The sequence below is a fragment of the Mercenaria mercenaria genome, chromosome 5, assembly GCF_021730395.1.
Source record: "Mercenaria mercenaria strain notata chromosome 5, MADL_Memer_1, whole genome shotgun sequence".
In the NCBI taxonomy this organism is placed as follows: Eukaryota; Metazoa; Mollusca; class Bivalvia; order Venerida; family Veneridae; genus Mercenaria; species Mercenaria mercenaria.
Window position 1 is genome coordinate 84,576,208 of NC_069365.1, and position 13,731 is coordinate 84,589,938.

Sequence of the window (13,731 nt, forward strand, 5' to 3'; positions counted from 1 at the left end):
ATCAAGTATATAAAAAAAATTTAAAGCGCTAAACAGTTTTGTTCGGATATTTTTTTTTCTATTTTTGCGCGGCTTAGATTATCCAAGCCTGCTAAAATTCTCGAGTCATATATAACATCAAAGATCAAGATACTATGATGATAACTAATATCGTTTTTCATAAACGAAAGAAACTTACTTATTTGATGAATAGATATGTTCTGTAATATTTGTATTTTTCTAAATAGAAAAAAATATATGGCACACGATGACCGTTATGTAATATTAGAAATATATTTCATACATTTTCATTCATTAAAACAAGGATGTAAAAAACTCCTTCTTGCCGCTGAAAATCAACCAGCATTTATCCCAGTAATGGTGAAACAATCTATGTAGCAAGATTCTGTGCTTGCTGATTTAAATGTGCCAACACAAGAAATCTAAAATTTTCTCTTTTCCTGCCAGTATTGTATTTCATAATCATTAAAATTATCAAACTTCCTTTAAAATATTTGAAAAAATAAATTAATTGCCATGGCAAAATCTTGCCATGGCAAACTCACCATGGTAAAATCTTGCCATGGCAAAGTTGCCATGGCAGAATCTTGCCATGGCAAAGTTGCCATGGCAGAAACTTGCCATGGCAAAATTGCCATGGCAGAACCTTGCCATGGCAAAATTGCCATGGCAGAATCTTGCCATGGCAAAGTTGCCATGGCCAGTTTTTGCCATGGCAAAATAAAAAAAAAACTGAGTTATCGATTTGAAACAACATATTTCTACCAATACATTCATCTGGAAATAGTTAAAATAACTTTTTAAGAAAAATGAAAAAAAATTGCCATGGCAATTTTGCCATGGCAAAATCACGAATTTTCTTGCCATGGCAAAATAATTTTGCCATGGCAAAAGACCGATTTGCCATGGCAAAACCGCTTTTGCCATGGCAAATGTAATTTTCTCGTACTGATTTACAAAAAAATAGTAATGATATCATATCAAAACATACTAACTTTAAAATAGGTGGGTTAATGTAACAATTTAAGGCACTTTTCATTTTTGTAAAGCGCGTATAAATATGGGCTGAATTTGCCAAATACCGGCGTGGCAAAAAGAAAACGGCGGCTATTAAAATATAAAAAATAATTTTTTGCTTCAGAATACATTTTTTACGAAATAAGAGATGAAGACATATGTTTTTGTATGAGTTTCATGATAAATAGAATAGCAAGCTACTGTCTTTTGATATCAATGTTATCAGGTCTCGGCTGATATGGGCGGAAGGGGTTCCCTCACCGCTTCCAGCCCATATCAGCCTCGACCTTATAATTTTGATATCAAAAGACAGTAGCCTGTTATTCTCTATTAAACAGCGATGATTCTGATAATGCTTTCGCTTCATCTGATATTGAATCGGTTTCTAATTTCAATGACTATCTGAATCAACCGTTGGCTGGTTCTGAAGTTTAAAAAGTTATCAAAAACTTGAAAAATAACAATGTTAGCTCTCCCAAGAAAATATATTGAACGAATACATTAAATATCCCAAAGAGGAATTATTACCATTGTATTGCAGTCTGTTTAATCTGATACCTAACACCGGGACTGTCCCTGATACATGGCGCATTGGTGCTATTTTACCGATTTATAAAACAAAGGTGATGAATGAAACCAAGATAATTAAAGGGGAAATCACAATTCAAAGTTGTCTTGGTAAATTGTTTACCTCACTTTTTCGAAAGACAGCGGTCTACTAATAGAAAAAAAAACAAGCAGGTTTCAGAGAAAAATATAGTACGGTTCAACATATTTTTTTCGTTGAAAATGTTAGTTGATATTTATCTTTTGTAAACGTAAAAAAAACTGTACTGCTCGTTTATTGAATATAAAAAAGCGTTCGATAGTGTTGGTAGAGCTGCACTTTGGAGTACATTGCTAGCTCATAATATTGACGGTAATATATTCAAAGTCATTCACAACATGTATGATAAAGCTAAGTCTTATGTCGGAGTCAACAACGCTATGTCCGACACTCTTGTCAGCTGTTTATGCGAACTTCATGATAAAAATCAATGGCACCTCTATACTGTATAGTCAGTTATATGTCAAAATCTTGTCAATGATTGTCTTTTCTTTCAAATCAGATAAATAAACAACAAAGTAATATCGATGTCGAGTTTACTTCAAGTTATATCTGTCACTATATGCAATATGTTATATTTTCTGAAAGTCATATGGGACTTAACTGTTTTCATGACTATTGTAAACTATTGAATTTTTCTGTTAAATACAACATAATACTGATAAAACAAAAACAGTTGCGTTTTGTCGTAGTAAGATAAGAAATAAACCCGTATTTTACTTTAACAACTCTCCACCAGAGGCTGTTGATGATTTCAGTTATATAGGAGTAAAAATTATTTTCATTAGCAATTTTAGCAACACTAAAAAGCATTTAACTAACCAAGCTCGCAAAGCAATGTTCAACGTTCTGACTAAAATTAAGAGACATTCTCTTCCTATTGATATACAGATGCAATTATTCGATTGTGTGGTGAAATCAGTCGGAGGTACGGGGATCTGAGAATAATGCTATCACCTCTCAGTTTCAACAAACATTTTATACTCAAGTTAAATCTGTAAAGTCCTACTGTTATGGTGCTGGGGGAATTAGGTGCTCAACCTATTGAAAATGACATTTGATCAAGGATGTTAAATTTTGTGGACCAAAATAGTTACAGGTAAACCGGATAAAATTTGTGGTGTGTTATATCAAACCACGTATATAACATTGCCATTTGACTGACATGACTCTGCTTAATTGTTTCCCTAGGAAAATTGTAGAAACTGGTAATCTATTATTCTCAAAGATGAAGGTCTAACATCTCGTCAACGTGGTCACTGGCCGAGCAAAACCTAAAGTATCAATTCTGTCCTTTAAAACGAAAAAAAAAAAAACAAAAAAAAAAAAAAAACTCCTCAGGAACCTCCACCCGTTTGTCATCGGCGAGTTATGCTAACTCATACCACTAGACTTTTGGTCTCATCACTGTACGCCTTTCCAAAACTATAGCGCCGTACCTTAAAATATTGTTATTATTATCATGATGTAAAGACTTACTTAAGAAACATATCCGAATTTGAATAGCGAAAATACGCGTGTCTGTATAGAAGTCAAGCCTATAACTGATTCAGACGGCGCTGATCGTGCAATAGCCCGCCTTACATCACTTGATGTTCTGCGTCACTGCATCACACAAAATGTAACCACGATTTTGGCCTTTGCCTGAGTGAAGACATACGTTCTGAGTTATACTGCGACACGCTCAGAACTAGCAAGTCTTAACCTAACTACACACAAAAACAAACTCCAGTTTGCAGTAGGCTAGACTTGCTATAGAACGGTTACAAATGTAAGAGTCGCTATTCAAATACGATCCAATATTTTGAAGGAACTGTAATGAAATTGCACAATCATAGTAATTTGAAAAATCGAGAAAAATAACAATCTCGTGTTATGGAAGTATTTCGTACTTTGCCGATCTTTGAATAATGAAAGATAGTTTGTGTTTAAAAATTAAGTTTCTTTGTGATTAACAATTTCTTCTCTAATGAATCTTTTATGACCCATCTTTTGCAATATTGCTTTTCCATATCCCGTGACGTTTAAAACATCCCTCTGTAACATCTTCCGCGTTGGTGACGGCGGTATCGCCGCTCGCCCGTAAAGAATGTGTACCAAAATGAAAATCAGATGCAACGGACTTGAGCTTTTTGACGATATACTCACTAATCCTACTGTAACTTAATTTCTTATCTTTATCCATAAAAAAACATTTTGATTTTGATCTACATACGAGCTGAAATAAAATCGCACTGGTTCCCTATTTCAAATTTGAACACGATAAATATCTTTTTTTAGCATTGTGTATGGGCATGCGCAAGAAAGGCCTTTAGCGATGCAAATCTCTCCTCCTTCGTATCGCGGTAAATGTCGGTTTTGCTTTTTCGAATGTGTAAAACTAAATAGACTTCCTGAAAATCTATCTCGTTACGTTTCAAATTGCTAGCTTCATTTAAGCGGAATCCAGCGTAACAGAGTAAAATCTTTGATAAGTCTCTTAAATGTATAGTATCATTTAAATGAGAGTACATGCTGCACAAATTAATTAAATATTCATGAGAAATAACGTCCTTTTTCGTTACTGGTTTAGAATTGTAACGTTTGCACATTCAGTAATGTTGTTGACGATGGGGTTAACTGTGGGGTCTTTAATCAGTCATTTAGTCATTAATGTCATGTAGCCATTTGAAGCCGTATAACGCTGATGTAATCACGCTTGCTGATTTTCCATAGTCTATTAAATGCAACAAATACATTGCAACGTGTATAGAATGAGTTGGCAAATATTCCAAACCTTTGGAAACACAAAAGTCTTTAACAAGTTTCACATTTCTGGTGTATTTATTAACGGTAGTGTCAGCACGTGAAGAAAGAACGTGTGTCGCAATGCGTCCGATGACGTCATCGCTGTTATGTATGGATACTCCTGTCTTGTCGAATTTCCGTTTGAGCGTTCGTTTCATACCAACACCTGCAAAGAATAAACAACTTATGATATGCTTTCTATGTTGTACATACGTACTGGTACATGTTTAGTTTGTTTGACTCAAAATATTCAACGGAGTGCTAACATTCTGAAAGGAAGTGGTTCTTTTGTAAATACACCGTTATTGCCTCTGCCCCTTAGAACTGAACCTACTACAGGCAGAACAAAGATATCTTGAACGAAATTTTTAAAACTGCCGTCGTTTTTCACCAAAAGAGGCCAAAAAGGGGCTGAAAACCACTCTGGTACAATCAATGTTCCGTTATATTTTTCATTTTTTAGTTTTGCTAAACATTTGACAGCCACTGTTGGAGGTGGTACGATCCAGTTATTTTCCATTGGCCAACTTATTCTAAAAGTGGCTCAACTCTCTGTGCCGGGGACCCAATGTTTCGAGTTAAACCTGACACATTTTGTGTTGTAATGTGTCGCGAATCTATCAACTGTATGTAATCCCCAAACTCGATTTAAATACTCGAAAACATGTTTGCTAATTGACCAGTCGTCGGCATCTGAACACTTACTTAATATATCTGCTTGGACGTTTTTATCCCGTGAGATCCATTCTAGACAAAGAGATATATTGTAAATCAAACAAGCTCTATGAATGTATAAAGATAAAATGTGCGAATCTTGAATAAAGCTACCAGACGAAATAATGTAATTCAAATTCTTGTTATCAGTGCAGACTTTAGTAATTATATTTTTAAAAATATGCAAATTAGAATAAATAATTTTCCGTATTGCCTCCAACTCTCGCCAGATCGAGCTTTTTGACGCTTCAAAAGCGGTCCAATGTACTGAAACTTCGCCCACATGCGAAATACTAGTTCTCATGTTGTTTAATACAGACTCACAATCTGTAGTACCATTGTACGTCAATACCTGTGTTGAAGTTTGTGAACTAGACCCTGTGGTGAGAAGAAGTAAACTGTCAGTAAACTTAACTACTTCTGGAAATATTGACCCATTGCCCGTCAATGAATTGTAAGCTTCAATTTTTGAAAACTGAACTGCTTCAGAGGATGTAAATAATTTACCTGCTTCCTGGGATTCTTGTGGATAACGGACTTCTAGTGACTTTATCGGACATTCCACTTCCTGTGACTCATAAACGTAGCTCTCTGCCAGGGACGCTATCGGACAGCCTGCGTCCGCGGGCGTTATCAAACAGTCCACTTCAAGGGACTCTCTCTAGGCAAACTCCTTGGGACTATGTCATACAACCCTCTTCCGAGGGCGTAAATGTCTCACCCAAACCCGTTTATTTGGTCGTAATATACCCGCTTCCGGGGACGTCAGAAGTATACACACTTCCGAGGGTGTCAAAAGTAACCCACTTTCTGGGATACCGACAAACTTGTAAAATCTTGAAACTGAAAACACTTACTCGTATTCAGAGAAGAAGAGTTGTCGTATGCGTCAAAACTACAGTTCATCTCGAGAACTTGAAACAGGACAAGAAAGGTGCTAACCTGTGTGTCTCTTGAAAAATTTTGTTGTTAGTGGAGAAATATTCTGGAACTATTGTAGAAGTGTTCGCTTCCGGGAACGGATTTCTACCATTTTCGTTCTTGACTAAAATAGAATTGCCATGAACGATTTTCGAGCTGGATAGAATTTCTACATATCCACCGTAACTGGAACTAGAAGCGTCAGTGAACAATATTGCCTGAACGACCACATTGGGACTCCAAAGTTTACCTGAATCGTTAAAGAATCATCGGTGTCGGCGCCAGAATTGCATTTCTTCAAAGGCCTCTAAATTGACTTTGACTGGAGCTTTACAACTAGCCCTATTGATGATACATTTCTGTAAATACCTGGTCTTAAGACATTCTACCTTTACGAGCACACTTTGTAAAGAAATGATCATTCCGACGACTGATGAAAGGAATTTCACATTGATCAAGTCTAGTTTGTTTATTTTTCTGAATCGTAGCTTGAACCAGTTTTTTATTCACAACATCAGAAAATTCCCTCCACTTACTTGCATGTTTTGCTAAAGGACCGACTGGAGAAATTACCTTGAGTTCTCGTCCGACTTGCGGCCGATCCTGACAAACTGTACCTACGTATGAGAAATGACACCATTTTCTACACTGCTTGATAAATAACTTGTAACAAAGTTACAGGCCTGGCCGAAAAAAACTCAGATTTAAACTCTATTCACCTTATTATTAGAAACAGAGGTGTTAGTTCCACACTCGGTCTTCCAATGTCCACTCTTTCAGCCCCCCCCCCCCCCCCACCCCAAATAGACCCGGACGCTGCCGTTGACCAATTGGGCTAGCTGAACCCTGAAAACGGCTGGGAACCGCAGCAGGTACCCCTAGCTCCACTGACCACCGGAAAGGATTGAAACGGATTCATCCGCGTTTCGACCTGTCATAACATGATTTCCTTGACGCTCGAGCCTCGGCTTTGTAGATTTTTTCTCGTCGTCGCTGTCGTCGGCAATAGGATTTTGTTCATAATCTAACACGAGTCTCCAACCGAGATCCGACGAATGAGCTAACTGGATTAATTTTTGCCGATGTTTCATCATATCTCGACCCAGAAAAATAAATACTTCTCACAAGTATATAAACGTTTTAGCTGGTGTGTAGAAACATGCGAATACCATAAAATCAGCCGTGAGTATAACTGACTGGTTTACCGAATGTTGACCTGTTTTTTTGGTTTGTTTTCATTTTTTACTTTATTTATCAATAACAAATTTACCTTTGATTAATGATTCTTTAGCGTTTTCGATCTTTCCGGCTTCCAAGTGAACTTCAGCCTCATCTTAGAAATATTTTTACTGTTGTGTTTGAACTGTTTTTCTCTTGCTTTTACGCTTGAATTCAGGAATCACGCTTGAGCAAGAAATATGTTTTGGAGCATTTATCTGACTGATGTAGAGTTCCCATCTCCTTCAATAGCTCGGCGTTGTTTTCCTTAATTTTCTCATCGGAAGCTTACCCCATACTTTCGTCCATTTTGAAGTGGCAAAAATACGTGTGTCTATATAGAAGTCCAGTCTAGAACTGATTCACACGGTGCTGACAATGCAATAGCCCGCTTTACATCACGTGACGGTCTGCGTCACTTCATCGCACAAAACGTTTGCGATTTTGTGCTTCGCCCGTACGTTCTGAGCTATACTTCGTAACGCGTGCGATTGTGTGTGCGTGTACGGATGTGCGTGTGTTTGTGTGTTTGTGTGTGTGTGTGTGTGTGTGTGTCCCGCCTTTTCCGAAAACAGGGGGGTCATTGAAATAGGCTGCGTCCTTCTGTCTATCAGTCCTTCCGTCCAATTGTCCGTCCGTTCTTCCGTCCACCCGTCCTTCCTCCCGTCCGTCACACTTCGTGTCCGGTCCATAACTCTGCCATCCATGAATGGATTTTCGAATTACTTGGCATAAATGTTACAAGAAAAGGTGTCATTCGCAAGATCCAGACCCTACAAAGGTCAAAGTCACACTAAGGTTAACAGGGTCTTTTTCGTAATTTGTCTAAACATCTGCAATTCGTGAAGATTTTTTACGTGACTTCGCATAAAGAATCACTATAATGAGACGACGTGCAATGCGCAAGACCCAAACTCGTAACTCCAAGGTCAAGGTCACACTTAGAGATCAAAGGTTAGCAGGGTCTGTTTCGTGTCCGGTCCATAACTCGGCACAATTGTTTACCATCATGAAAGGGAGTGTCATGCGAAATAACCAGGTCCCTTACTTAGAATTACTTCCCTTTGTTGTTACTATAAATAGCTTATATAGCTTATTTGGTAACTTTTTCATTACTGGCCGAATGGAAAAATCGTGACCCCTTTTCTGTTTATCAATGAAGGGAGTTTGAAATAGCATGGGATAAATGTTCCCGGTAACAAGATAACGTGTCATGCGCAAGACCTAGACACCTACCTCAAAGGTCAAGGTCACACTAAGAGGTCTAAGGTTAATCTGTAATAACTTGGCATAAATGTTCAAAATAATGAGACTACGTGACATATGCAAGACCCAGACTCCTACCTCAAAGGTTAACAGGGTATATTTCGTGTCCAGTCCCTAATTCTCCCATCTATGAAGGAATTTTGAAATACCTTGGTATAAAGTTTTACCATAATAAGACGACGGGTCATGCGGGACATCCAGACCCCTAGCTCTAAAATCAGTGTCACACTAAGAGGTCAAATGTCAGATACAAGAATGACTTTTTCTGGAGCATTTCTTCTTCATGTATTGAGGGATTTTGATGTAACTTGGCACAATTGTTCACCATCATGAGAGGGATTTCATGCGCAAGAACCACGTTCCCACTGGCACCAGATCAGAAAGAAAACGCCCCTTAGGCTCTATACGTGTTATACCCTACCCCTAGGTATTCTATATTCTTTCTGATCTGGTGCCAGTGCACGTTCCTAATTCAGAATTACTTCCTTTTGTTGTTATATTGAATAGCTCATATTGGAACTTTTTTAATACTGGCCGTAGTACAACATGCATGTTACATCCAATTTTAGGTGTATTTTGACCTATCGCTAACTGAGAAGGATTATTGTGTTGGCCTAGAATTGTCTTTTATTTTCCCCCTTTGTTGTGACTATAAATGAGTTATATTTGTTTTTTATAATTGACCATAGAGAAAAATCAAGACCACTTTTCTGTGGTCCAACATAGATGTTACTTTCAAATTTAACTTTATGTTAATGTATTTCTTTCTGGTAAGGAGTTTTTTGTGGTCTTATAAAAAGAAAACGTACTACCCCATGTTGCTACTTTGCTACTCTAAGTAGCTTAATCTTTGATTGTTAGAATTTGATGTGTCATTGTTTGGGCTTACTGTGTACCTTAAACTGGATATGTTATACTGTAACATCTACATGGCAGGCATATATTGTGACAATCAGTCACTCTTGTTATTTCTGTGGTCACGCCAAGATGCTGCATTAGCATGCAGTATATTTGTGGAAAAAATCCTGAGTCGAGGGACGTTGGTAATCTGTAAAATTTTCTTGTCTTTTTATATACCGGTATTACTTTTTCCTGGACTGTTTGGAAAAAATTTAACCTCACACAAGATTTCATAATGGAAGTCTATTGAAAAACACAGAATTTTGATTTTCAACAATGTACATTTGATTGATATTTTTTTGTCACAGCATATGTTCTATAATACGGTGAAATATAATGTATATGTCCTTGAGCTTGTTTTGTTTTGAAATATTTGCCCATGATTAAAGAGATCCATATATTTCAAGCTGATTTTCAGAAAAAGTTTTGCATTATCTGGCGAGTCGAACGTCTGATTATCAATCTTAATTTTTAAAAATAGTAACGTTGCTTTTTAAATATATTTCCTTTTAGGATATCATTCATTTATCAAATGGCTTTTATTTCCGTATGCCGAACCAAGGCAATAATTCGCGCTATACGGATCAATTTATGTTACGCCATTAATTCCGGTTTATAAAACGTGCAGAATTACCTTACCATTTTGAAGTAATAGTAGAACTGAGTGATATTCATTGTCTTCTATTTCTTTGATATACATAGTATTATTTAAATATGATATACAAATTTCCACACTACTATTGATCAGTTTTAGAATCCAAATTTGTACGAGAAATATAAATGACTTAGCAGAATGAAGTAAATGTTTTCTTAAATATTTACCATCATCTTTAGATGGATGTATAGAAGATGTACAGTGTAACCAAAAAATTGAAATAATACTTTTTTTTCAAATTATCAAATGTCTGTTCAGGTATCATTAGAATGCATATCCAGTCTTTGATAACTGTCTTTCGGGTAAAAAAGACATAAACTCCTGACTAAGTTAAAATGATAGGCGAACTGCAGACCAGTTGAACACCCATGTGTTGAATTATTACTCCTCTAGAAATTATAACCAGTTATGTGTATTGCAGTTTAACTGTAGACCTAGGTAATTTAATGTCAATTTTATTGAATAAATAATAAAACTGAACTATATTTGTGTATCGATAATTTTTTTTTAGATGCGCTATGTAGTCCAACCTTTGCCGGAATCAAGCGGTTCGGAACAGATTGTAGATATGCCTGCCATTGTATGAATAATGAACAATGTGACAAAAACACAGGAAATTGTGACTCAGGATGTGACTTTGAGTGGGTAGGACCTGGTTGTCAGTACAGTAAGTGCATCCTTGATATTATACAAATTTTATCTGATGATAAAGAGTAAATTAAGTTTAATACATTAATTGATCTCAACTCAACTTAATAAGGTAATATGCATGTATATAAATCGAAAGTCATTGGCTATTTAACCGCAGTACAGAGTGGGAATTGTACTATACAACCTCATCATATTAAACAACTCATATGTGTACGTGTTGAACGCCGTGGTTGCATTATATGGACATGTTTCGTGCTATTCATGCGTTTCAAGAATATATAGGTTCATTCACTCGTTATATTAATTGCAAAATGCAATATATGGAACCGCTTCGTCTTAATAAAATAACAAACTTTTCATTATATTTAGTCATTGTTTCAAGAATATACAGGTTCATTCGCTCATTATATAAATTGGAAATTGCAATATATGGAACCGTTTTGTCTTTATATGGAACCAACTTTTCATTACATTTATTTATACGTTTTAAGAATATATAGGTTCATTCGCTCATTATATAAATTAGAAAATGCGATATGTTGAAACATTGGTCTTTATATAGAACCAACATTTTATCATATGATATCTAAACAGTATTATATAGATTCGCTTTCCCTTTCTATGCATTCAAAATGTAATATATGGAACCTTTCTGTCTTTATATGAAACCAACTTTTCATTATATGATAGCAAAAGATAATAGGTAAGAGTTGATTTCTCGGAAGCACAGAGCACCAAAAACACAGCCTCAAAGCCATGCATTTGCAAAGTAGGTCCACAACAAAAAGAAGCTGTAACGGAAAAATATTATAGACGGGTTACTTCAAAAATCCAACAGGTACATACTAATTTTCACATGTATAATATAGAAAAAGCAAACATTATTATATAGAACCGAGTTTCCTTTATATGCATTCACAATGAAATATAATTATGGAACCGTTCTGTCTTTATATGCAACCAACTTTTCATTATATGATAGCAGAACATTATCATATGGGTACGATTTCCCTTTCTATGCATTCAAATAATTTATCACATGTTTGACGTCGCGGGGGTGTAATAAAACCATTACATAAAAATGGTAATACACTAGACTGTAAAAAGTTTTGACGTCGACGTCGTTTATAGTAGTAGGCGACGTTTGCAATTTTCACTGTTTGCCTTGTACTCGGTGCTTCCGAGGGATCTACTTTCAAGATTTAATTGACTTGTTTATATAGTAAAAGAAAGTTGAGTTTTTGATATTTCGACAGGAAAAGCTAATATGTGATAAAAAGAATATTACATTTGTGACTTTCGACATTGAATTTATTAAACTCGTTTGATAAATTCAATATGAAAAGATACTCATGTAATATCCTCTATATATGTAACTGTTCTGTCTTGATATGGAACCAACTTTTCATTACATGATAGCTAAACAATATAATATAGATTCGAGTTCCCTTTTTATTTTTTAGCTCACATGAGCCTATCATATAATCGCCTTTCGTCCGTCCGTTGTCCGCCCGTTGTTTTCATTTTCATTCAAAGAACATCTTCCAAGCCACATTACTGTAATAGTTTCAGCCCAATTCCTCGGAAAGAACTGGCTTGATTTAAATGAAACTTTAATACCAAGAGATGTGCATGTTGTCTGAGCCTTTTTGTCGGTTCCAGTACAATATCACAGCTTACTAGTGTTTAGATTTAAACTTTTTGCAGAGTAAATTCTACGCAAAGATGCAATATTAAAATGACTGAGAAGTACTGGGAGTTTTTTACTACATGTAGTATTAATATCATCTGGTGGTCCTCTGATGCTTCAAAATTTCCCCCTTAGGGTCATCCCACAAAGGAGGCAGCTCTAAGATACACATACAGTATACATGCACATAAGGACAGTCTTGTACAATTTTTTGCTTGATTGAACTAATTGTTCCCAAACTGTAACATTGCACCAAATCATCTTTCCATTTATTCTCGGTTGTTGAGTGATTTCTTATCTTGGTCATCTCGGTTTTAGTATTTTCTTTTGCCCGTCGGCTATCGCTGTCAACAATTGCTTTAAATTGCATCCTCTCAGAAACCACTGAACCAAATGGTCAAAACTACACAGGAATTAGCCATCTGGGTAGTATATGGTTTATGTTTTAGGCATGGTACAAAATAGTATCTTCTGAATCTGAGTATGATTCTTCTTGAAAGCAATGTTTGAAAATAACATTAGAACCTGAAACGATATTGATTTTAAATCTATGATTCTGGCTCATTGGCATGGGGAAATTTGTTCTGTATGCAAATTGAATTGATGTAGTAATATATCCATTGTATTGAACAAGAATGTGATTTCAGCTACAGGTGTTTGCATTTTGTCGATTTTTGTCGAGCCCTCTTGCAGTGAGTCCGACTTAGTCGTCACTTTTGGTGGGTCAGTGTATGTGCGTGCGTGCGTCCGTCCGATTTTATCCGGACCATAACTTTGACATGCATGGACCAATCTTGTTTATATTTGGCATGAATGTTAACCTCAATGAGAAGGAATGTCATGCGCAAACCCCCATGTTCCTGTATCAAAGGTCAATGTCACAGTTGGAAGTCAAAGGTCAAATTGCAGTTTGTCCGGAATATAACTGAAACATGCTTGGACCGAAACTGTTTATATTTGGCAAAAAAATGTAAACCTCAGTGAGAAGGAGTGTGATGTGTAAACCCAATGTTCTATCTCAAAGGTCAAGGTCACAGTTGGAGGTCAAATGTCAATTTGAAGTGTGGAGCATTTCTTCTTCAAGCATGGTGGGATGTTGATGTAACTAAGCATGAATGCTCATCATAATGAGACGGAGTGTCATGCGCAAGAAGCAGGTCCCTAGGTCTAAGGTCAAGGTCACACTTAGAGGCCAGATATCAGATACAAGAATGAGATTGTCTGGAGCATGTTTTCTTCGGGCTGTAGAGGATTTTGATGTAACTTTGCACATATTTTCAACATAATAAGGCAACCTTGTTTTTA

General features: G+C 36.2%; 1 protein-coding gene across 2 annotated transcripts in view; it reads left to right on the forward strand.

Moving 5' to 3' along the window:
- The window catches only part of LOC128557189 (multiple epidermal growth factor-like domains protein 10), a 48,950-nt gene that overhangs the window by 6,468 nt on the left and 28,751 nt on the right, over positions 1-13,731 (forward strand). For both annotated transcript variants that reach the window (XM_053544171.1, XM_053544172.1), the window contains exon 2: positions 10,597-10,752. In XM_053544171.1, coding sequence (XP_053400146.1) covers positions 10,597-10,752 — 156 coding nt within the window. The remainder of the gene's footprint in view (positions 1-10,596; positions 10,753-13,731) is intronic.